Source organism: Nicotiana tabacum, chromosome 4 (assembly GCF_000715075.1).
Source record: "Nicotiana tabacum cultivar K326 chromosome 4, ASM71507v2, whole genome shotgun sequence".
Classification (NCBI taxonomy): domain Eukaryota; kingdom Viridiplantae; phylum Streptophyta; class Magnoliopsida; order Solanales; family Solanaceae; genus Nicotiana; species Nicotiana tabacum.
This window is the reverse complement of record NC_134083.1, coordinates 37,778,363-37,803,417: the sequence shown is the minus strand read 5'-3', so window position 1 is coordinate 37,803,417 and position 25,055 is coordinate 37,778,363. Positions and strand designations below refer to the sequence as shown.

Below are 25,055 nucleotides of genomic sequence, written 5' to 3'. Positions count from 1 at the left end.
AAGTTTCTTAAAGGAGATGATTTAACCGAAGTAAGAGTGGCAAATTAGCATATGAATTCACTAGTAGGGTAGTTGTGCTCCTTGAGAAAGTGTAGAATGGTTTGGAATCGTGTTAATATGTGAATCGGCCTGCAGACTCTATTTGGAGTGATGGTTAGTGTACAAAGGAAAAATTGAATATGGCAGAAAGGAGTGTGTTTGAAATGAATAGAGGCGCAAAGATCTAATTATCGTGTCAGGTGCAATATGACTTGAGTTCGGAAGGTATTGTTGACGTACAGTTGATGTCAATAGGGAAAGTGCAGACTTATACAAATGGTGGGCGAGCATGAACTCAGGAGAATTTATGGATTTAGTGGTCGTTGCACTCAGTGCAGTGTCATTGGAAGATGTCGGTAAGGAATTTCACTTGTGGGTTATCTCCTGTGTGCAGCTAGCAGTGGTGTGATGTTGATGAAGCATTTGCGAGGAATATTACTCGCTACCCGGTAGGAGTTCGCTTATGTGATTTTGGCTGGAGATTCAGAATGTTCATGAAAGGCTTAATAAAAGACTTCGAGAAGTCTGCCAGGTTAACGGTGCGAGACCTTGGTAATTGAGAAGGAGAAATCCTTACAGGTTCTAATTTTATATAATTGCAGCTTAAGGCTAAGTGGAGGAGTATGCTATCGACGAGTAGATCACACGGTTATGGGTCATATTAGTTTCGCTTCGGGTATACCGGTGAATCAATTATGACTTGAAGAGGTCAAAATTGAGGATGACTCGGGTAAAGGAATTTTTGGACACAAGATGTATTACACTCTATAGTTATAGAAGGACCATAAAATAATTGAGTAGTTATTCACAGAGAATGTAGTGTACATGGAGCGGGAATTTTCTCGATTACGTAGGAGTGTGGGTTACTCTTTATTCCCTTAAGTGTTGGTGTGCTAATGGGGCACAGGTCGTTTCGGTCCATTTGGTCGGTTAATTCGAGAATTGAGTAGAGTTGATGACTCTCGAGAATGGTTCCAATGGATTCAAGATTTATAAATATGGCTAGAAAACTGGGAGTTGCATTGAACGGTGTTGAGACTCGTGGCATCTTATATCATTGTGAATTATGCACTTCAGTATCAAGAAGGTGAAGGAAACAGTTTTAGGTTCACATAAAGTCTCTTCGGAGTAGGTATTTTTGGTTGTGGAACCTTTGGAATGCATAAAAAGGGAATTCGGCGGCTTATAAGCTTTAGGGCGGCGTGATTCTATGCTAGAGTTCGTGGGGTGAGTTTTAGTTAAGGATAGTAGTGTTCTAACAAGGAAAAAGTAGCAATTTGAAGGCAATTTAGAAAGAACTTGGAGAAATAGGATAGCTTGGTAGTAGGTTGGGTTAGCACAATAATGGGTATGATCGGTTCTTTGGGTACTTATGATGTGGCTAGTATCTACAGGTGTTTCGTGGCAATGCTCTCGAATTTGGCAACCTGTGTGGTTTGGTGGAGTTATAGGAATTCAGTTCAGATTGCTTGGTTATGTGCAAATGGATTTCAAAGTGTTCATGATAGGTTCTACCATGGTTTGAACCGGATATTTTCTACCGATGTACGAAACGAGTTGTGTGTTATGATTTTCTCCTAGAAAGAAGTAAGAAAGAGGTTTCTGACTAATAAGGTATGTAATTTGCTAGTGACTAAGAGTTGATAATGGAATTCTTATGCTTGTCACATGATGGCATAATAGGTGTGGTGTGTTGTGCGGGAATAGGATTTACCTGTACAAGGTCACAGTTCAGTTTTGAAGGGAAGGACATAAATTCTTAGGCAGCATAAACAGTTTTCGATGACTAGGTAAATGATATTACTATCTGGTATAGCTTGATGAGAGTGTACATTTCATAAGGGGCAGTGTGTTTTGATTTATGGGTACTTCGCTGGTATTGCGGCACTCTCCTGGTTGATCGACTGTTGATATTCAAATTTTTGCGAGGTGGCACTGAAGAATTTTTTTTAAGTATTTCTCGTGGGATGATTGTGTATGAGAGAGGTGTTAGGCATTCGGACAGTGGAGGTAGAATCAAATATGGTGATTCATGTGTTCTATGGAATTGGAGATTGGGAGTTCTCAGGAGCAGATTGTTTCATGGTTGTGGACTGTGAAGTTGTGGCCGGAGCTAGCCAAATGATAGAAGGTATTATGATTCCGTCATTGTGGACTTTCGGAGGTTGTTTATCTATTGGTGGCTGACCATAGTTGATTTGGGGCCCATTGGTAAGCCCAATTAGGATGTGTATTCTACACCGAGCCAGATTGATTGGCTCCATAATGCTATTATTGAAGGATGTGTCATTCGGTTGATGTGAAGCTTATTCGTGTTCTGAAATGATCTATGAGTTACTCTTTTATACTACGAGGAGTTGTGATTCATTGGTTATATGCACATATGGTGCGGTTCTATTGTGGCCTTATAGCAGAATTTGAGCGAGAATAGTATTGGATATTGCTTGGTTGATGATGTATTGGTTATGTTCTTTCGGATTTTATGTGGCATGGTGTCGGTTGCTTCTCTGTGGTTATGGTAATGCACTTTGGGTACTTGATGTCGAATTGCGCATGGTTATTGATTTTATCAGGGTGGCTTGAGGTGTTTCATATGGACCAGTATTTGGATAGGCTCGCGTATTGCAGCAGAGTTATGTGGAAATATGATCCCTTGTGTAAGATTCGTGTGTTATGGTTATGCGGTGTGTGATGGGTTCATAGCATTGCGTCGGGGTAGTACTCATCGAGCTTGCGGAACGGTTCTCCTGTTTGGGTCATTGTTACGATTGGGTACATTTGGAATGTTGCTATATGGTGCACGGATTGCACGGGTTGTGGCTTTAGATTGTATTGATGTGTCATGTCACTAGAGTGGTCATGTTGGATGAGACAAGGTCACTGGGCCTAGAATGGATGCTATCAGATTTGATTGTGGTATAATTGGGAGGATAATATCGGAAGTCGGCTTTGAAATTGGCTATAGTTCGTGTAGAAGGAACGGGAGCTCCATGACATGTTGGTCTAATGAATGGTTATGAATTCGGTATGTTTCTTTCATCATCGGCAGTGTGTGAAGGTTTTAGAACGAGGTTTTGTCTGATATGAGGGTTATTACCAGCACTGGGTTGATTTGAGTCGATACTGTGATTTGAAATCATTGCTTCGAGCATTCGAGCTATGCGGTATTTGAATTTGAGTATTTGAGTTATGGTTACGGCTTTTGGTACAGCTTGTTCAGACTTATACGGTATGTAAATGCGAACCTCTGATCTTATAGGAAATTTCGGATGTTGAAAATTTGATTCGAAGACTTGTGGGCCAGGTTGAATTGAGAAATTTCAGTTATGCTGTGCTATCATACCTGTATGGGATATGGTGATGTGGGATCACCCCCGAGTATGTGCATGGGAAAGTTACACAGCCATTTCTTGGCTTTTGGAACAACTCTCGGCACGTTCGAGGACAAACATATGTTTAAGTAGGGGAGGATGTAACGACCCGGCCGGTCGTTTCGGGAGTTATAGCCCTGTTTCCCCCATTTCTATTTCCTTTATGCTCTTAAGCAATATTATGATATACCGGGTTAGTTGGTTCGGGTCCGGAGTGGTTTCGTAGTGGAATGAGACACTTAGTCTCTTATTTAGAACCTTAAGTTGGAAAAGTCAACCGGATATTGACCTATGTGTAAACGATCTCGGATATGAATTCTGATGGTTCTGTTAGCTCCGTTAGGTGATTTTGGACTTAGGAGCGCGTTCGGAATGTGATTTGGAGGTCCGTGGTAGAATTAGGCTTGAATTGGCGAAACTGGAAATTTGGCGATTTTGGTCGGCAGTGAAAAATTTGATATCGGGGTCGGAATGGAATTTCGGAAGTTGGAGTAGGTTCGTAGTGTCATTTGTGATGTGTGTGCAAAATTTGAGGTCATTCGGACGTGGTTTGGTTGGTTTCGGCATCGGTTGCCGAATTTGGAAATTTAGAAGTTCTTAGGCTTGAATCCGAGGAAAATTTGATGATTTGATGTTGTTTTGAGTGATTCAAAGGTACGACTAAGTTTGTATGGTGATATATGACTTGTTGGTATTTTTGGTTGAGGTCCCGAAGGCCTCGGGGTGATTCCGGGTGGTTAACAAATTTGTCGAAGTTAGAAAATGCAGTTGAAGCTGCTGCTACTGCTATTTTCGCACCTGCGGAAGAAAGAGTCGCAGGTGCGAGGCCGTTGGTGCGTTTGGGGAAGCCGCAGATGCGGAAATGGAAGGCCAAGGCTGGGAATGAAGGTGCGAAGAATTGGCCGCATCTGCATACCCGTAGGTGTGAGGCCTTGAGCGCAGATGCGGAAAGGAAGAGTTGGGCCGGTTCCGCAGAAGCGGAAATGTTACGCAGGTGCGCCCCCGCAGGTGCGGAACCTGGGGTCGCAGGTGCAGAATTGAGGGCTTAAGTGGTTCTCGCAGGTGAGAGGATTCGACCGCATATGCGGTTCTGCAGGAGCGGACATGTGACCGCATGTGCGACTGTGCTGGGCAGAAAAGCCCCAGCTCGTGTGTTTTGTCTTCATTTTCCATTTTTGGATTTGAGAAACTCGGGAGAGGGGCGATTTTTCGAAGGTTTTCAAAGAGCAATATTGGGGTAAGTGATTCTAACCCACAATGGTATAAATTTCATGAATCCATGGCCTTGTTCATCATTAATTAATAGGATTTTGGAGTGAAAGTAGGGGTTAGGGCTTGGAATATTTAAGAGTTTAATTTAAGAATTTGAAGGACCAAACGATGTCGGATTTTGATGAATTTGATATGGTTAGACTCGTGAGTGAATGAGCTTTCTAGTTTTATAAATTTTGTCAGATTTCGAGATGTGGGCCCGGGGGGCGGGTTTGAGCCAATTTCGGGTTTTGGTCTAATTTTATAGCTTTTCTTGTGGAATTCATTCCATTAGCGCGTATTGATGGTATTGTACTGATTATGAATAGATTCGGAGAATTTGGAGGCCGAGTCCAGAGGCAAGAGCATTGCGGGGTAGAGATTTAACCGGTTTAAAGTAAGTAACGATCGTAAATCTAGTCCTGAGGGTACGAAACCCGAATTTTGTATCATTCTACTATTTTAATTGACACACATGCTAGGTAGCGGGCGTGTGGGCGTGCACTGTTGGTGATTGTGACTTGGTCCATCCCGTAGCAACTGTAAAGTTGCATACTTTGTTGAAACTATATGATGCTTATATGTTTTAGAAAGAGTTTCTGTAAATTGGGTTGAATGCCATGTTTGGGCCTTGTGCCAGTGTTGTTTGGACCCTTAGGGGCCTTTATCTTACTATCCTCTCATTGTTTTCGATTGAAAAATCTATACTCAGTCATGTTTATACTTGTTACCGCATAACTCAGTTTTATGACTCTATTTTGATGCATATAAATGTTTTGGGCCGAACGCCCTGTTTTATTGAAATGCCCAAGGGGCTTGAGAGGTTTATGACTGAGTGAGGTCGAGGGCCTAATTTGTGAGGATATTTATGGGATCGGGTTGTACGCCGCAGCATGTTGATATCGGCCGAGGGCCTGATTGTGAGGATGAGTGTGGATCGGGGCTGCCCGCCTGCAGCATACTTTATTATTATAGCACGTGAGTTGTCCGTGCAGATTATAGCGCTTGGGCTGAAGGAGCCCCTCCGGAGTTTGTACACACCCCCAGTGAGCGGAGGTACCTACTGAGTGCGAGTGCCGAGTACCGAGTGCTGAGTGACTGGGAGGCATGAGTGATTGTGAGGTATGCCCCAGTGGCAAGAGTGATTGTGAGGTATGCCCGAGTGGCACGAGTGACTGTGAGGTTTGCCCGAGGGGCTGTATATGAGTGATGTTTTTCCCGAGGGGCTGTTTATGATTTCATCATTTTTGCTCACCTTTGCATTTTTCCTCTATTTAAAAATTGTTGACAAATATCTTTAAATGGTTTTTACTGGAGCTGGGTTTTAACGAGATGTTTTGATTCAAATCCTGATTTTAAAAGCATGTGGTATTTTACTAAGATTTTTTGATATGAACGTTATATGCTTTATTGCTCGTCACTACTGTTCCGTCTTTATTTATTGTTATTACTTACTGAGTTGGCATACTCATATTACTTCCTGCACCTTGTGTGCAGATTCGGGTGTAGCTGGATACGGTAGTGGTTATTGATTGTTCTGGTTGTAGATTTTCTTGGAGATAGCAAGGTAGTTGTTTGGCGATCGCAATCCCTGCTCTTCTCCCTCTTATCTTCCTCTAGTTGTATTTAGCTATTTTCCAGGCTGAGTTAGCCTTGATATTATTAGACAAATTATAGTAGATGTTCATGACTAGTGACACCCCGATGTCGGGTTTTTCCTTCCGCACTTGTATTTTAATTTGAACTCCTTTGCGAAGATTTTTATGTTAAATAGCATTGAAATTATCTTTGAAATGAAAATATCGGTTTGTTTTGGAAATGAGTCGACTTGCCTAGTTTCACGATAGGCGCCATCACGACAGGGGTTTGTTTGGATCGTGACATCGCTGCTCTCAAGTGTCGTCTACTCTCTTTGGTGAGTTTCTCAATATTCTTTTTCTTCTTCGCTATTTCAATATGGGATCTCTCTGCCTTTTCTCTTGGAGTTCGTGCCTTCTCTGTTCTCGTGATTCTCTCTGTTTAGGATATCCAGTTGTTACTAATGGAACTTTGGTGAGTCTCTGTTAGGTCTTCTACTTTTTGGATTGGTGTTAGGTCTTCTACTTTTTGGATTGGTATTTTATTTTTGCTGGATTTTCTACCTGTATGCCTGTAATATTATTTAATTTGCGGATGCATGTTTGGGATAAGATACATTTATGCAAAATTTAGGATATTTGATGAATAAAAATCTTATTTTGGGGCATTCAAACTTGATTTCCTTTTTCCCTCTTCAGTTTTGGGGCTTCTACTTCTTTATTTTTTAGTTAATTTTTCAAATTTCTACTCAATTTATTTCCTTCTAGTTTTTTCTATTTTTCCCAAATTCTGATTAACATATGAACATTACGGTTGCTACAAATTGTAGTTCTATCATTCACGCGACTTAATATAAAATGATTAGTATAAGATATTGAGTTAAAATTGGGTGTAGCTAGGCTCCTTTCTTCTCTTTTATTTAAGGTTTTAGTAGTAATTATGGTATTTTCCATTGTTCGAAGGTATTGAAAGCTCTAAAATTATAGGTAGGGGGAAAGTAAGTGATATCTGCATATGATGCAAGATGAATAACCTACCAACATTGATATGACTACAAATGACTTAAATGATAAAATAATGAACTAGAATAATATACATTACACTCTTGTTTTCATCTCATTGTTTGAGTAATGTGATGCACCCTGAGTGTTCGATGATATGCCAGAAATAACTGAATAGAGTAAGTTTTATTGCTTTTTTCTTTTACAGATGTTCTACAACATGCTTCTCTATCATTCATGAATTCAAGAGGTACAATTTTTTTTTGCGTCTATGGGATAGTATTGGTTGTAAAATAATATTTATAGGGCATGTTTCTGCTAGAATATTATCTCTGTTTGTCTCTAATAAGAAAATTGTTGTTGTTTGTCGAACTTTGCGTTCCCAAAAAAACTTTTAAGTTTCTTAAAATTCACCAAACTATAAATATTAAATTAACGAAGTTATAAAAGTATTTGTAACAGGAATATTGGCAAACTAAGATACCACATAAGTTCTTAGATTTTTGGTTAGCCTTAGTTACACGAGTAGCATTGAGAACTCACTTTGTTGCCATCTGTAAATCATATAGCTGCAAATTCTTTTCTTTTTACTGTCAATGCTAGCCACATATTTTTTTGGCATACCATAGTGCTTTTATGCCTCAAATTGCATAAGGTAGAATTGGAAGTTAAATGGTAAAGGTAGAAATATGACAAGAGTATATACTGAACAAGCGAATAAGAATAGAAGAAACGCCATGGCTTTTTGAAAAGAATAAATGAATTTTTAGGATGACGAGTTAGCATATGAATACATGTCACAGAAAGTTCAATACCACTATATTATATACTAGATCTATTCAATGGACCAAGCAAACGTTGATAAGTATTTCATTTGGTCCTCCTGTATAAATAATATTCTTTTTTTTCATGCACTAATCCTAATCCACAAGGGCTTCTCATAATAGTCAAAGCTGTATGGATGCTTCGATAAAATCAGTGTACAAACAGACACGTCGTTGTATTAAAGTATTACTTACTGTCATTTGAGAACACTCTGATTTTTTTTTTTTTAATTTCAAGAATTTGATAATATTTTTATTTTATGCTAAATGCTCTGTAGTTTTATCCCTTGAGTTCTACTTTTCCATGGAACTAAATGTTAGGCTTTCAGATCCTTCAAAAATTGTATGAGAGCAAATGTGCTCTAATACTATAACATTGCCCAATTATGATGCCTACAATTACATAAAAGAGCTAGCTTCGTGGTTTAGCTTTTCTTACTTCTTTTAAGCTTCACTTCTATTTCTCCTTTAACTGGAAATAGCTTTATAATATATATAATGTGTGTATGTGCATATTTCGTGCCTTGGTAAGAAATATTGATATTAGAATGCCTCACCCGAATCAATATCTTTTGGTGAGTTGACTCAGATTTTATAATGTTGGACATAATCCGAAGACCTAAGAAAACAGAAGCAAGAGCTAGAAAAGTTGATGCAAGATCAAAAGACATTCACAAGCTCACTCTTTAATATTACACCTATTGCAGGAGCTATGTTGCTCGCTAAGAACCTCGTTTTAAGTTTCCTGGGTTCAAACTTTAGTATATTAATGCTATTTGCTAATATTTTCAAGAGATTCATATACTTGTATGCCTGTGCTTTATTTTAATCTGAGGTGATTTGCAGTATGGCTAAAGGATTGAAAAGGCAATTCGAATTTTCATTAGGCGATAAATATATAAACTACTTCATAAAGACTTCTTAAATTTCTTTTGTAAGTTTGTGCTACTCTCTTTCTAGGCTTCCACTTTTACACTTGGTTTTCTCATTCTGCTTTTACACTTTTAGAAGGAACATGCATTATTTTTATGGCTTCAGTTTCAAGTAGAAGTTCATTTCATTTAGACAATTTTTTTATTTGATTAAAATAGAAAGAAGTTGTCTTTCCTAGATTCTTATATTTTTTTATAGTGGAAATAAAAAGCAGCAAAATGGGTGAAGCATGTCAGGAATGACGAATCTTTTTGCGATAAAAAGATTCATTTTGCAAGTTCGTAATTATATTGCACCAATCTACTTAGCGCTATAAGGACATTGCTGAGAAAATACTACTCTTTTATTATTTTGGCGCAACAGTTTTCCGGTAAAGGAATGAATTAGAAACTACCCATGTCCATGAACTATGACCCACATTCATTTTCAGCTTCAATGCACTTCCATTTATTTAATTAAATGGTATTTCACTACAAATATACACGAAGCTTAAAGCTTCTACTGCCAAAAGTTCTTTAAGAACTATGAAAATCCATACAAGTTTCTCCCTTCTTTTCCAATGGTAGTTTTTGAAGTACAGTCAGACCTCTCAATAACAACATCCCTATATAACAATCATTCACTCTAAAAACAAAAAATTTCTTGGAACCGATTTTTATGTTATGTTATAATATATATTTTTTATAACAATACTTTACTATAGCAGCCAAAAAATATCGGAATAAATGAGCCTGTTATAAAGAGGTTTGACCGTATTTTATAAGATAGGAAAATTGATGCAGAAGCCCCATTTCTCTTTAATTTTTGTGGTTGCATATCTTAATGGCTTTCTGCAAAACAAATTTTACAAAATTATCTTTATTACGTTGGGCTCGTGCATCGCACGGGCATAAGTATCTAGTCAATTTCACAGAGGAGAAGTTTGAGAAATTTCCCACCCCACAACGTCCCTGTCTCAAGAGATTGAATATAATGCAAACTGCATTAAGGGGAAAACTGGTTATGTATTGGGTCTTGTCCCGTTGCTTGAATCTTGAAAGAAGTATGATATACGATGACACCAACAAGGTTTTTATGAAATTGAACAACTCTTTTCCCAAATTAGAAAAGGTTGACTTGAACTTTGAAGGCGCAATAAGGATTGACAAGACAAAGCCAGGGGACATTTTAGCAACAACAAGCATTATTAGTACCCCGCTTAGTTGGTGTTCCCCCATCCCTTTGGGTTAAGATGTGTTAGTAGTTTTGTCGAGAACATTATCCCATTATCGTCTTTATTTTGAAAAGTAGTTTCTAGTACTTCTTTTCTTTTATTCATTAAGCTATAATCATTGCGGCAATTTGAAGGTTTAGAAATTTCCTAAGTTTGACCATATGTTGACTTTGTGGCTATCGGGTTAAGATTTTAGTTTGGGACTTGGAATAGGTCCATTTTGTCATTTGGGACTTGTTTGCAAAGTTTGACGTCATTCCGAATTTGTTTGATGGAAATCAAACCCTTGGTTGAGATTTTAGCGATTCTTGAGTTTCGTTATAATTCTCAAGTGTTTTGGTGTCCGATTAATTCATTAGCTTTTTAGATAATTGTTCTTATGTTTTGATAGAGTTTAATGCCTCATTTGTTGGAATAAATTAGATAATTGTGCTTTGAACAGTGTATTTTTAGGTTTTGAAGTTGTGTGAAAACTTTGAAATTGGAGAATATCATAAATGAGCAAGAAGTCATCATTTTAGAACTAAAATTGGAGAAACGTTGAAGCAAAAAGACTTTTAGGCATACCTTTGGACACGGTTCAAGAGAAGCTTGAAGAGTTGAAGAAATGAAGCTTCTGGAATTCGTTACGGCTCAGCTGCATCTCACGGTTGGCCCGATAGGGCAATTTTGTCCACTTTTGGGACTTAGTATAAATAGCTATTTTAAGTCATTATAGGGCATCTCTTTGGCAAGGTGAATTGTGTAGCAGTTGTTGGGAATTTCTTCTTGAGAAATTTGGGTGACTTCACCATTGTTCTACACAATCTTTCTTTCCTCTTTAGATATTATGTTTAGATTTTCATCTCTTTTTGTATTTTCTTTCTTAATATGTCTAGCTAAGTTTATTAAGCTAGGATTGTGAACCCTAAGTGTGGTTATATTTTTGGGCTATTAATATTAGTCTATATTTGATTAAGCTTTATGTTATATAATTACTCCATGTTTTATTGATTGATTTTGTGGTTGCAAACACTAAATCCATGCCTATTTTGCTTGTTCTAAGTTAGAAGAGTGGAACTTAGCTTAGGTACAAGGTAATTAGCAAGGAATTAAGTGGGTTAATCACTTGATTAATGAAATCTAACTAGGAATAGTGTGATTTATACTTGGGCTAATCAATTGTTCATCATTGAGCCTTAGTTGACTTGGAAGAGTAACTTGGGGTAAAAACCTCTTAAGTGTTGAAAGACATTAAGTTGGTGGAATAGAAATTGAGGCCATAACACATGCTTACTTAACTATAATTGAATATTTATATACCCAAAAATATAGCCTACTCGAAGGGAAAGAAATCCTAGTGTCTTTCTCTTATTTGTTACAACTACATCTTTACTCGCACTCCAAGTATTTGTTAAAATTCCTAGACTAGTTTTCATAGTAAGTTTAGGAGTAATTTTAGAAGTAATTGAACAACCACTCTTTGTTTGAAGATTACATTAAGAATCATTGAGTTTGCACACATTTGGACACTCTATCACATACCTACTCCTTGTGGGATTCGACCCCAACCTTTATTGGGTTTATTATTACTAACGACCGTACTACTTTCATATAGAGAGTAGGATTGGACGTCACCAATTTTTGGCATCGTTGCCGGGGAGTACGGTGTTCTTGTGTTACTTTGTTATTGTGTGTTTTCTTAACTTCTTATCTTTTCTTCGTGATACTTTGATTCATGTGTGCTTGTTGTAGGTTACCAATGGCGAACAACAATGACCTTCGTGATTTGCCTCTTAGAGCCATTGATGAAGATATGGTAGATGAAGAAGCGGCTCCGGTTCAAGGAAACCGGCGTGGTCGAGGGCAAAACCAACACCAACCTCCGCCGTATCCACCACCACCACCTCCACATGGACAACCGGCTCCACAACATGCCCCACTAAATGATGGCTATGCAAGTGCAATTTCCCCCTCGTATTAGGGCGAGAAATTTTCAAATTACAAATGTCATGCTCACCTTGCTTGAGCAAAGAGGCTACTTCACCGGAGCACCGGGGAAGTAAGCAAACAAATGTATCCGAGGACGCTTTGAAATTGAGGTTATTTCCTTTCTCCCTAAGAGGAAAATCCTTGGATTGGTTGGAGCACTTACCAAACCATTCTATCCATACTTGAGATAAGTTGGCGGAGAAGTTTATTACCAAATTCTTCTCACCCGGGCACATGGCTACATTGAGGGATAAAATCTTAGCATTCAAGCAAGAACCGAATGAGCCACTTCATAAAATTTGGGAACGCTATAGAACCATTGTGAAGGAATATCCTAACAACAATATGACCGAGAACATGTTGCAACAAATCTTCTATCGTGGGGTTAACATAACCAATCAATGTGTAGTGAACTAACTTGCCGGTGAAAACTTCATGACCACACCTTACCCGGAGGCTTGTTCCATACTTGATGAGATGGCGGAGACGTCATCCGCTTGGAAATCCCGAGCAAATGTTCCTCAAGGGAATCCGAATATGATTCACCTCAACAAGGAGTTGCAAGATCATGGTCAAGCCATTGCCGAGTTGACCACCACTATGAATCAACTTGCAAAAGCGCAACTTCAACAAACTCAAGCATCGCGACAAGTACATGTCGTGGAAGGTGTTCATGTCTTGGGTTCTAAGCAAAATATGAAAGGTAATCAACGTCAAACCCAAGAGGAGATGTACTCACAAGATAATGGACGGTACACTCAAGACGATTCTTATCAAGAGCAAAATGAGGAAGTTAAATTTGTGAGCAACTATCAAAATCAACGAGGTGACTTTCAAGGATCTATCCAAGGACAATGGAGGTTGAGTAATAACCAAGGCACTTGGGAAAATAACAATCAAGGAACTTGGGGAAATAACAATCAAGGAAACCATGGTTGGAGTGGCGGTAATCAAGGTAATCGAGGTGGTGGATCTTCCCAACAATATCAACAAAGATCCTACCAACCTCATCCATACAATAACCAAGGTGACTCTTCAACTGATAACCAACTTTTAGGGATGATGGAAAGGATGCTCAAGAATCAAGAGCAATCCGACAAAGAGAGGCGAGAAATGAATCAAGTGGTGGCTTCTCATACCACTTCAATCAAGCAAATTGAGACTCAATTGGGTCAAATATCTTCTCAATTGAATGTGAAACCGCAAAGATCATTACCTAGTGACACAATTCCAAATCCAAAGAGAGATGAGGGTATAAAGCGAGTGTTTTTCATTTCCACAAGGCGGAGCAAAATTCTAAAGAAGATATCCATTGTAGTTGAGGTTAATGATGACGAAGAGGAGTTGCCTCTCAAACATGCTTTTCCTAAGGTCAAGAGTCCCAAAGTTCCTAAGGTGGCTCTTCTCAAGGTTTATGATCCTCCTAAAGTTGATGAATTTCCTAAGCAAGATGTACCTCTCATGGTCAATGAGAGGCCCAAGGTGATTGAAGTTCCCAAGTGTGCGGTGCCAATAGTAAGTCCAATTGTTGTTGAAGAGGTGCACCAAGCACCAAGAACCTCTCCAAATGCAAGGGAATTACCTTCAAATGAGAAAGAACCAATCAATGAGGCAAGCAAGAAGGCACCTAGATTGTACAAGCAATTACCGAGACCGCCTCCTGCGTTTTCACAAATATTTGCAAAGCAACAACAAGAAGGCCAATTGCAAAAGTTCTATGATATGTTGAATCAAATCACCATTAATGTGCCTTTTGTTGAAACTCTTGAAAAGATGTCGGGTTATGCTAAATTCATGAAGGACTTGGTCACTAAGAAGAAGAATACTAATTTTGAAACCATCAATGTCACCCATCAATGTAGTGTAATTATCTCACAAATCAGGGTTAAAAAGATGGAAGACCCAGGGGCTTTTACTATTCCTTGTGCTATTGGGTTGACAAGCTTCGCAAAAGCTTTGTGTGATTTGGGGGCTAGTATCAATTTGATGTCCTATGTCGTATTCAAGAAGTTAGGTTTGGGGGATCCTAGACCTACCACAATGAAGTTGTTAATAGCAAATCGAACATTGAAGAAACCATTGGGTGTCATCGATGATATCCTTCTCAAAGTGGATCGATTCTATTTTCCTGTCAACTTTGTAATATTGGATTGTGAAGTGGATGTAAAAATTCCTATCATCTTTGGCATGCCTTTCTTAGCTACCGGGCGAACTATTTGTGATGTTGAAGCGGAAGAGCTCAAATTTAGATTGAATGATGAAGAGGAAATTTTTCATATACAAAAGTCAATGAAACAACCACATGACTATGGTGTGATATCCGTAGTTGATGTGGTGGATGATGTGGTTGACGATGACGTGGAAGATATTTGCATGGAAGAAGCTCTACAAACGGTTCTCCTCAATTCGAACAATGAGTCCATGGAAGGGTACAATGAAGCTGTGATGGCTAAGGAAGGACTCGGTTCATATTCTTACAAGCCCGACAAGATGTCCCTTGACTTGGAAAATCGAGTTATTCCTCCAACCAAACCTTCTACCATTAAGCCACTAAAGTTCAAGCCAGATTGGGTTGATCCAACAAACTTAAGAGTGTCTCAACTCAATGTAATGGATGAATTTCAGTTTCAAGCATATGAGAGTGATTTTTTGTATAAGCAAAGAACGAAGTTCCTCCATAGCAAGAAGATCATCAAAAGTGAGTTTTACCCAGGGAACTTAGTTATTCTCTACAATTCAAGGTTTAGGTTGTTCCCGAGCAAGTTGAAATCAAAATGGTCTAGGCCATTCTAGGTTGTACACGTTTACCCTTTTGGTGTCGTGGATTTAGAATCTGGGGATGGCCTTAGAATATTAAAAGTGCATGGGCATAGAATCCGACATTATTTGAGCCAATTTGATAGAGGGAAAGTAGTTTCAAAAATTCAATTGGGGGAACCCCTAATGACTTGATTGGTATTGAACTTTGCGTCGTGCCACGACGCTAAATAAGGCGCTTCTTGAGAGGCAACCCAAGATCTTTTTCCTTTTATTCTTGTATTTTGATTTTGTATTGGTAGTGTAGTGTGTTCTTTTTTTTCTCCTTGCTTTGATGTATTTTGGGAATTAAATGTGTGTAGGGTGCAGGTTTAAAGTGAAGAGATTGAGCAAAATTGTCTAAAAAAAGATAGAGCAACAGGGGAACAATTGAACCAAACCGTGAGCTAAACCGTAGGACACAATTTAAACTGTGTCAATTTCCAGACAATGTCAGTTTTTGGAGAGTGCAGGTGAAGCTAAATCGTGAGACAGGGTCTCTTAAACCGTAGTGTCACGGTTCAGTAAATCCCAAGCTAAGCAACTTAGCTTGATGTTGGTAAATGGAGTTGGAACCTTGTAGCCAGTATGAAGAGCTCAAGAGAACCGTGAAGTGAACTATAGGCCACGGTTTAAACCGTATCAATTTTCAGCTTGCTCCATCTATGCTCCACTGTCAACCATTGGCCACGGTTTCATCAACTGTTGGCAACGGTTGAGCCTGCCACCACGTTCGGATTGAGAGAGTATTTCTTTACCCTACCCTTATATTTATTTTAATTGCATTGAGGGTAATGCAAATTTTTATGTATGGGAGAGGGGTATTGATGAGTTTTGGTATGCTTGACATTTTTTGATGCCATTAGTTGATGTTATGTTTTCTTTTTAGTCTTTTCTCTTCTTTTATTTTTATTGATATTTTGTTTTACGTTTTCTAGGAATTAGCAATAACCTCTTTGGGTTTGCCATAGTTCTTTCCCAAAGATGCAACTTGAACCGAAAATTTCTTTTTAGTGTCGATGTCCCAAAGTCAACTTTTGACTTGTTTGGTACCAACACTACTTAGATATACGCCTTGAAATAACTTTTTCGTGAAATGCATGCTTTTGAAAATTCCAGAAAGTAGTTGAGTTTATTATTCTTGGCATGATTCTTAGGTTCCATTGTTAGCTTTACTGTCACCATATTTGAATATATATCTGCTTTGAGTGTGTGTGTGTGTGTGTGTATATATATATATATATATATATATATATATATGTGTGTGTGTGTGTGTGTGTGTGTATATGTGTGTGTGCGCGCGCGCTTTGAGTGTGTATGATCCATGTGAGGTGAGATTGTTGTTGAGTTCTTCTGTATCAATTGTGGTCTAGAATTTGTCCCAAGTATATTTCGAGGCGAAATTCTAGATTGTGCTTGGTTTAGAAAATGAGTTTAGGTTTTCTTTGGACCGTTTGTGCCTTTAATTACCTACCCTTGACAAGATTATCCTAGGTAACCCTTTTGAGCCTTTAGCTTTTTATTGTCAACCACATTACAAGCCATTTTCCCTTCTTATGATAACCTCTTATGATGCCCCGACTTTCTTAAGCACTTGAAATTACAACCTAGGCCAAAAGCCTAAGTTTGGGAGAGAAGAGGGAAAAAGTATGATGTGGAAGCTACTTGAAGGTGAAGCAACAAAAACAAAATGAAAAGATAACAATTTGAAGGAAAAAAAAGTTTAAATAAAAAGGGAAGACTAGAGACTCATGACAAAGGTGGTAATCACAAAATGAAAGCCTTGCGTACTAAGGAGCTCTAATAGTGTAATTCAATCATATCGCCTAGTTGAAAAGGAGAGCAAAAATGGTGGAATTTTGAAAAGAATTGTATTTTGAATTGTGAAGATTGTAGTGCTTAGGAAGGTCGTAGTCACTCTTTACCCATATTGATGTCCTACCTCCAACCAAAATCCTACAATATATTCCCGTAAGTCCTAAATGATTTTGAACTAGGCACACCTACATTAGTGGAGATTTACGCGAGGGGCAAGCCTATGGTTCTACTTTTGTACATTTGAACTTCTTTTGTGAGAGGCAGTGCTTATTTCTTTTGTTCATATCTCACTTTTGCTTTGAAAATATAGTAATGTGTGTGGGAATCTCTCTTGATTTGTGAGGGCATATAAAAACTCGAGTGTGATTAATGTTTCTTTTCTCAATTGAGATACATGAACAAAAGAAAGTGGCCTTGTGACTTAAAGATAACTTTAAAAGCTTTGGGATCATAGTTTGAAAATCTTCTTGACTTGCCTGGTATCATGTGGTTTTGAAATTGAATCCTATAGAAGTTATCGAGGGGTCATGCATTTGAGTATAATTGTGGTACCAACCGAAGTCATATGTTTTTATGCTTGAATGCTTCTTCGCTTAGTTGTGATGCTAGCTTTAGCTTGTGAGCTTAAATATTTAATAGCTTCAATAAAATGGTACCTAAGTCTGAGTCTTGACTTGCTTAAGGACAAGCAAAATTATAAGTTTGGGGGAGTTGATTTGTTAGCTTTTTAGCTAATTATTCTTATGTTTTGATAGAGTTTAATGCCCCATTTCTTGGAATAAATTGGATAATTGTGCTTTGAATAGTGTATTTTCAGATTTTGAAGTTGTATGAGAACTTTGGAATTGGAAAATATAAAAAATGGGTAAGAAGTCATCACTTTAGAGCTAAAATTGGAAAAAAGTTGAAGCAAAAAGACTTTTAGGCAGACCGTTGGACACGGTTGCTCCAACCCTTGGACACGGTTCAAGAGAAGCTTGAAGAGTTGAAGAAATGAAGCTTCTGGAATTCGTTACGGTTCAGTTGCATCTCACAGTTGGCCCGACAGGGCATTTTGTCCACTTTTGGGACTTAGTATAAATAGCTATTTTAAGTCATTCTAGGGTATCTCTTTGGCAAGGAGACTTGTGTAGCAGCTGTTAGGGATTTCTTCTTGAGGAATTTGGATGACTTCACCATTGTTCTACACAATCTTTCTTTCCCCTTTAGCTATTATGTTTAGATTTTCATCTCTTTTTGTATTTTCCTTTCTTAATATGTCTAGCTAAGTTTATTAAGCTAGGATTGTGAACCCTAAGTGTGGTTATATTTTTGGGTTATTAATATTAGTTCTATATTTGATTAAGCTTTGTGTTATCTAATTACTCTATGCTTTATTGATTGATTTTGTGGTTGCAAACACTAAATTCATGCCTATTTTGCTTGTTCTAACTTGGAAGAGTGGAACTTAGCTTAGGTACAAGGTAATTAGTAAGGAATTAAGTGGGTTAATCACTTGATTAATAAAATCGAACTAGGAATAGTGTGATTTCTACTTGGGCTAATCAATTGTTCATCATTGAGCCTTAGTTGACTTGAAAGAGTAACTTGGGGTAAAAACCTCTTAAGTGTTGGAAGACATTAAGTAGGTGGAATAGAAATTGAGGCCATAACACATGCTTAATTAACTGGAATTGAACATTTATATACCCAAAAGCATAGCCTACACGAAGGGAAAGAAATCCTAGCGCCTTTCTCTTATTTGTTACAACTACGTTTTTACTCGCACTTCAAGTATTTGATAAAATTCCTAGACTAGTTTTCATAGTAAGTTTAGAAGTAATTTTAGAAGTAATTGAACGACCACTCTTTGTTTGAAGATTACATTAAGAATCATTGAGTTTGCACACATTTGGACACTCTAACACACACCTACTTCTTGTGGGATTCGACCCCAACCTTTGTTGTGTTTATTATTGCTAACGACCATACTACTTTCATATAGAGAGTAGGATTGGACGTCACCACCGATTCGTGGCTCCGGATGTTATTTTGGTGTTTTGAGCATGCGAGCAAGTTCGTATGATGTTTTTAGACTTGTGTGGAAGTTTAGTACGGAGCCCCGCTATTTTGTTAGAGAGGTCGGCAGTTCCATTCCTGGAAGCTTTGTTGGTAGTTTCGCGAACACTGCGTCCCCCAGCCCACCTCGCAAATGCGAACAGGATCTGGCATTTGCGAGACCTGCAGTATCAGCCCTGCACCAGCAAAATCTGAACTCTCTCAAAACACTGTGAAACGCATCCGAAACCCACTTTAAGGATCATGATGGCACCTAGGTAAGCCTAATACATGATCCTTAAGGTGGGATTTTGGGTCGTGACAGCAACAGTGAAAATATGATGGTGAATTTAAGGTCTAGAACTGTAATGCGTAGAGCAAAAGTTAGTAAAATCAATATTATAAGTTTATAACGTGAAGCTATAAACCATAGTTTGGATTCAACTGTTATTGTATTACTTAGTTTACAAACTCTAATTTGTAGCATCCTGCTCACCTCGGATTCTCTTAGCTGAAAATGAGAAAACAGCCATAACATGAATAGGGAAGAGATAAACACTTCTTGGTTGGCTTGACTGAATTGATCCATAGTCATTAAAAGACGCGTAATAGGCAAATAGGCACCCGTACATTCACGGAATTCTGTTTGCCACCCCCCAACTTCACAAGATTCTGTTAGCAGCCCTCTAAATTCATGAGTTATTTTTCATTTGCAGACGAAACAATCCGCCTATAACATTGGGCTCTAACAAAAATGATGGCCGCATCAAACTATAAAAGCAGAATATTGGGCAACTAAACTTTCTATCAATCATCTGGAAAGGACGGAATTGCTGAAAACATCTTCATCTTTACATTACATTACTTACATTAGCACCACAGAAGGAAACATTTAGGTGCAATCTACTATTATTTCTTTCATAAAAGAGTGGCGACATCCAAAAATACTAAGTTATACTACTAACCACTATCCTAAGACTATAACAAAACTTCCATTTCTCCAGCACCCTATCATCCCTGTCTATATGTAAACCTAAACAACATTCACTATTATTAAGCTGTATAAGGTACTTATTAACTATACAAGTCGTCGTCGTCTCCAGCAGCATTAGCAGAAGCGAACGGGTCGGTTGTTGCCCCAGTTGCTGTAGTATTAGCTGCGTGCTCTGCAAATTTGAACTCGGTTCCAAATCCGCGTGATTGCTGTAATGTTTGAGCAAAAAGCTGGTACTTCCTAATGTCAGCATCACTCACACTTCTTCGAGCATATTTCATGGACTCCTCAAAGTGTGCAGGCTTTATCTCAGCCACTTCATCACTGTCATCTTCATCCATGGCTTCAGGGTTCTCTCTCCTCTTCTTCTCTCTCTCAATATCCTGTCAATTTCCCAACCAAGATAAGTAAAATAATTTATCAAGTGAAAATTGGATTTTAAAAAGAAAATGCCCGACGGAGCAGCTTTAACCTATCGCTAAACATTCACCGGCAAAATTATTGAGGATTGTGATATCAGATAAATGGGACCTTCTACCGGCAAAATTAGATGTTGAAAACAATTGAAGAAATTACCAAGCCTAACAACTAGGAGTTTTTCCACCCTCATGTGAACTTTCAAAAATACCAGCAATGTGAAATACAAACCAAGGCAAATCTGAAGATAAATCATCTGACTTCAATAAGGAATTCTAATATCTTGATGTCCTAAAGGGACGCCTTTTACCTTTTCAATGTTTTCTCTAATGGCGTATTTGCATGCTCGCTGACAAATCTCAGTTATGTCTGCACCACTAAAACCATGTGTATACCGTGAGAGAGCTGCCAGATCCACGTCCTTAGAGACGGGGGACTTCCGCAAACATGCTTTGAAGATTTGAAGACGGGAAGCTTCATCAGGGAGGGGGATGTAAATTAATTGGTCTAGACGACCTGGTCTGAGCAATGCAGGGTCAATAATGTCTGGCCTATTAGTTGCCCCAATGATGAATACTGTTTTCTTTGCTGTCATTCCATCCATTTCCGTCAACAATTGATTGAGTACTCTATCAGCAGCACCACCACCATCTCCCACAGAATGCCCCCTCTGAAATACGGACGTATGCAACAACAGGAGTTAGAAAAATGTAACAGGAACCAATAGACAACTCTATCAGGCTTCAGTTTATGAGGTATACGGTACCTGCATAGCAATGGAATCAAGTTCATCAAAGAACAGTACACATGGAGCAGACTGTCGTGCCTTGTCAAATATTTCCCGAACATTTGCTTCACTTTCTCCAAACCACATTGTAAGCAACTCGGGTCCTTTCACACTTATAAAGTTAGCCTGACACTCGTTTGCAATAGCTTTGGCAAGCAGAGTTTTGCCACAACCAGGAGGTCCATAGAAAAGAACCCCTTTAGAGGGAGACATGCCAAACTTCTCAAATTTCTCAGGATGCTCAACTGGGTACTGAACAGTCTGCCGCAAGCAAAGTGGATTTCCAAGTAAGAATAGTAGGAGAAGCAAATGAAATAATTTAAACACCAACCTCCGCACAGGAAAAAAACTTTTTTCTTTAACCCTAGAACTGAAACTATTAACCGAAACTCATGAACTGTGTCTCTTATCAATACGAACAATTATAAAGTTGTTCCTTATTTTTCAAGTTTTGGCAGACAATATACACAGATTACAATAAAACAATCGACACCACCTAAGAAGGCCTTAAAGCAATCAAAATTCATAATCACATACCTCTTGAAGTTCCCGCTTGACATTGTCCAGACCCCCAATATCCTCCCAAGAGATGTTGGGAACCTCCACAACCTGACAACCAGGAGATCCAGTTACTCTCTAGAAGTAGCAAAAGCAAACAGATATACTGAAAGACAAAGATCAGTTAACTACCACTTGAGGGACGGCTTTAATTATTAATAGATGAACTCACTGTTTCACGTAAAGCTGATGGATTTGAAGCACCCAGAGCAGTTTGAAAATGCTCATTAGTGACAGCCATTGAATTCAAAACTTCGGCATCGATGGTCTCATCCTCCAAGTCAATAACATCCATTTTCTCTCTGATACATTGCAGTGCAGCCTCAGTGCACAAGGCAGCAAGATCAGCTCCAACATAACCATGCGTGTCTCTTGCAACTCTTTCTAGATCAACCTGTGATGGCATCAAATTTTTTTTGATGAAACTGCTCATTATTGGAAAGCTAGGTAAACATAGCAAGCAACAAGAACAAGCAGAAGAGCAGCTCACATTATCAGCGAGCTTCATATTTTTACTATGAATACGTAGGATCTCCAACCGCCCTACTTCATCTGGTACGCCAATGTCAATCTCTCGGTCAAATCTCCCAAATCTCCTGAGAGCAGGATCAATGCTGTTTGGTCTGTTGGTGGCCCCCATGACAATCACATGATATCGAGACTTGAGCCCATCCATTAATGTCAGAAGTTGGGAAACAATACGCCGCTCAACTTCACCATGTGTCTTTTCTCGCTTTGGAGCAATTGAATCTAGCTCATCAATAAATATGATAGATGGTGCATTCCTTTCGGCTTCCTCGAATGCTTTCCTCAAGTTACCCTCACTCTCACCAGCCAATTTAGACATTATTTCAGGCCCATTAATCAGAAAGAAAAATGCACCAGTCTCATTGGCCACAGCTCTTCCAATCAGGGTCTTCCCCGATCCCGGAGGACCATACAGGAGAATACCTTTTGGTGGTTTCACACCAATTGACTTGAATAGCTGAGGATGCCTCAGAGGGAGTTCAACGAGCTCACGAATCTGAGCCATCTGCTTCCTCACACCCCCAACATCATCATATCCAACTTCATTTAGTCTCTCCTCATCCTCACGCTTGATGGGTTCTCCCTCACAAAAGATCTCTGTATCAGGTGCAACAACACAATATTCTCCAGGCTCCGTCTCAACCACTTTAAATTCAACACTGCGCATACCACCTCTGACTACGAAGAGATCGCCCTTCCTGACAGGACGGTAAGACTCCAAGAAGTATGCTGGTGTGTCAAGAACGACAAATGCAAACAGATTTTATGACAGTGTTAACCAATAACTGAAATAATCTAGAGAATGAAAATGACAAGGATATTGAGTATAGAAGAGATTGCGGCCTTACGCTTCAAGTACGCATCAAACAGGTTGCCAGTCATACCCTCAATAGTGTCATCAATAGGAAGAATGTGAACACGCTTCGCATACTTAACATCAGGACACTGATATACAGATACAACATCCCCAAGACGAATCTTGAGATTAGCTCGAACTACTTTGTTCATTCTGATCTTAGGTTCTTCACATTGGTCATCCACAAGGACAACGCAAACAGTGTCCTTCCGTTTTTTACCCTACAATACAAGTTTCTCTTAGTTTTTTCACAAAGGTTGACGAAGAAGAAGGGGAATGATATACTAAACTTATCAGAGTGAAACAGAACAAATATATAAAGGAAAGACCAGAACTCAACAAAACCTTTAGCAAGACAGTATCTCCTCGAAATAGTTGCAGCTCTTCCATTTTAGCAGGGTGCATAGATACCACTGAATTGTCATCATTTAAGGCCTCATCAACAATAAGTCGGTTAGGGGATTTCTTCCTCTCCAAAATTGCAGTTGAAAAATCATTTTTACTACTTGTCCTACATTTTCACGTTATAGAAGATTTGAAACAGTTAGAAAATAGAAGCTCATTAAATAATAGAAACTTCAGAACCCACTAATTACTCCATTCATTGGCCACAAACACCAATGCACTGCTGTAGTTCTGGCATACAATTCATGACCCAAAAATGATCACAAATACTATATGAAATTGACATTAAAGAATAAGCAATATTGATTTCATGAAGTAAGAAAACTGGAAGCAAGGGTGAGGAATTCAAAAGCAACAACAAATCCAGATTTTGCATAGACCGACTCTAAATTTCCATCCCATCTCTTGTCAATTTTGCCTAAGACTGAAGGAGGGGTGGTGGAGGACTAAGAAAATGGTGCTTACAAATGAAATGCTAACAAAATTTGAAACATGTTTATGTTTTTTTACTTTATTTGATATTCCCTCCGTCCCAATTTATCTATACTTAAGCTTCTGGAGAGCAATTTGACTAATCTTCTAAGCTAAATTGGATTAAATCAAACTCATATTTTAATATAAAAATTTAAATATTAAACAATTATATAAAAGTACTACAAGTTACAATTTCTCGTGTCAATATAATGAGAAAATATATTTTAAAATATTGATCAAAGTTAACATAATTTAAATTTTGAGAAACAAAAAGTCTCACATAAATAAATTTGGAACGGAGGGAGTATTTAAAACCAGCTGCCAGAAACCTCCTTCAGTAAAACCTTTTCAACTGCTATACTAGCACGATCAGCAAACAAAACATAATATTTCACAAGTACAAATTATAAGTACAATAAGATATGCAACTACTTGGTATGAAGATGAGAGGGAACTAAGAAAAAAGAAAACATACGGGTCGGAAGTGGAAGAAGTTGGATCCGCCATGTTCGTAAGTAAGTTGCGAAGAGGAAGAAAACTACTCTTACAAATATACTAATATAGATAGATACAAATAGCAGCAGTAGAAGAAGGGACAAAGTTGCAAACTTTCCAAAGTGTTGGATACTTGTCGTTTCAACAGACACTTTACCTGTCCTCTGATTTCCCGCGCGGGTCCCCTTATTTTCATTTTTTTTCATTTGATTCCTAGGACACGTCTATGTATTAGGATATTTTTTAATGGATAAGTATTTAGGGTAGCTTGGTTGCTGGTTAGAGTTAGACAGGTATTAGTTATACATATATTAGTTATGCAGGTATTAGCTATATATGTACTAGTTACGCAAAAAAAAAAAATTTAATTTGTTGTATTAGAAATTGATATACATTATATAAATTTTAAAGTAAAATACTTATTTACTGATTTTGTCTCTGATAGATTGAGAAGAGGAAGAGCCTAGTAGTGAGCCACCAGTATCTCTATGCTTGTTCTCCAAAGGGTTTGATACAAATCAATCTATAAAAGGAAGCCTTTATGTGTAAAATAATAGGGGTAAATTTATTATTTTAATATTTTATCCATATATTACTAATACATGTATTAGTTATTCTATCTTCTACCCCACATAAAATAATACACAGATTGACTCATAACTTATACATGTATTATTTATATAGAATTGTAAAATGACAACCAAACATG

At 38.2% G+C, this 25,055-nt stretch overlaps 1 protein-coding gene across 1 annotated transcript; it reads right to left on the bottom strand.

The window, feature by feature from the left end:
- Positions 1–19,628: 19,628 nt before the first annotated feature.
- On the bottom strand, positions 19,629–24,482 carry LOC107789262 (cell division cycle protein 48 homolog). Its single transcript, XM_016611037.2, has 9 exons — positions 24,327–24,482; positions 23,318–23,483; positions 22,965–23,193; positions 22,079–22,845; positions 21,761–21,982; positions 21,568–21,639; positions 21,010–21,291; positions 20,554–20,913; positions 19,629–20,209 (listed from the first exon to the last, which is right to left on the bottom strand). The coding sequence occupies exons 1-9, from the start codon at positions 24,356–24,358 to the stop codon at positions 19,907–19,909; spliced, it is 2,433 nt and encodes an 810-aa protein (XP_016466523.1). The 5' UTR covers positions 24,359–24,482; the 3' UTR covers positions 19,629–19,906.
- Between the last annotated feature and the right edge of the window lie 573 nt (positions 24,483–25,055).

What these genes read in the sequence shown, in the direction of transcription:
- LOC107789262 (XM_016611037.2), bottom strand. Translation starts at nt 24,358, where the DNA reads ATGGCGGATCCAACTTCTTCCACTTCCGACCC. An exon ending in ATATGAAGCTCGCTGATAAT is followed by an intron (nt 21,983 to 22,078) that starts GTGAGCTGCTCT and finishes ATGCCATCACAG; the next exon opens with GTTGATCTAGAAAGAGTTGC. An exon ending in TCAAGCGGGAACTTCAAGAG is followed by an intron (nt 21,292 to 21,567) that starts GTATGTGATTAT and finishes TGCTTGCGGCAG; the next exon opens with ACTGTTCAGTACCCAGTTGA.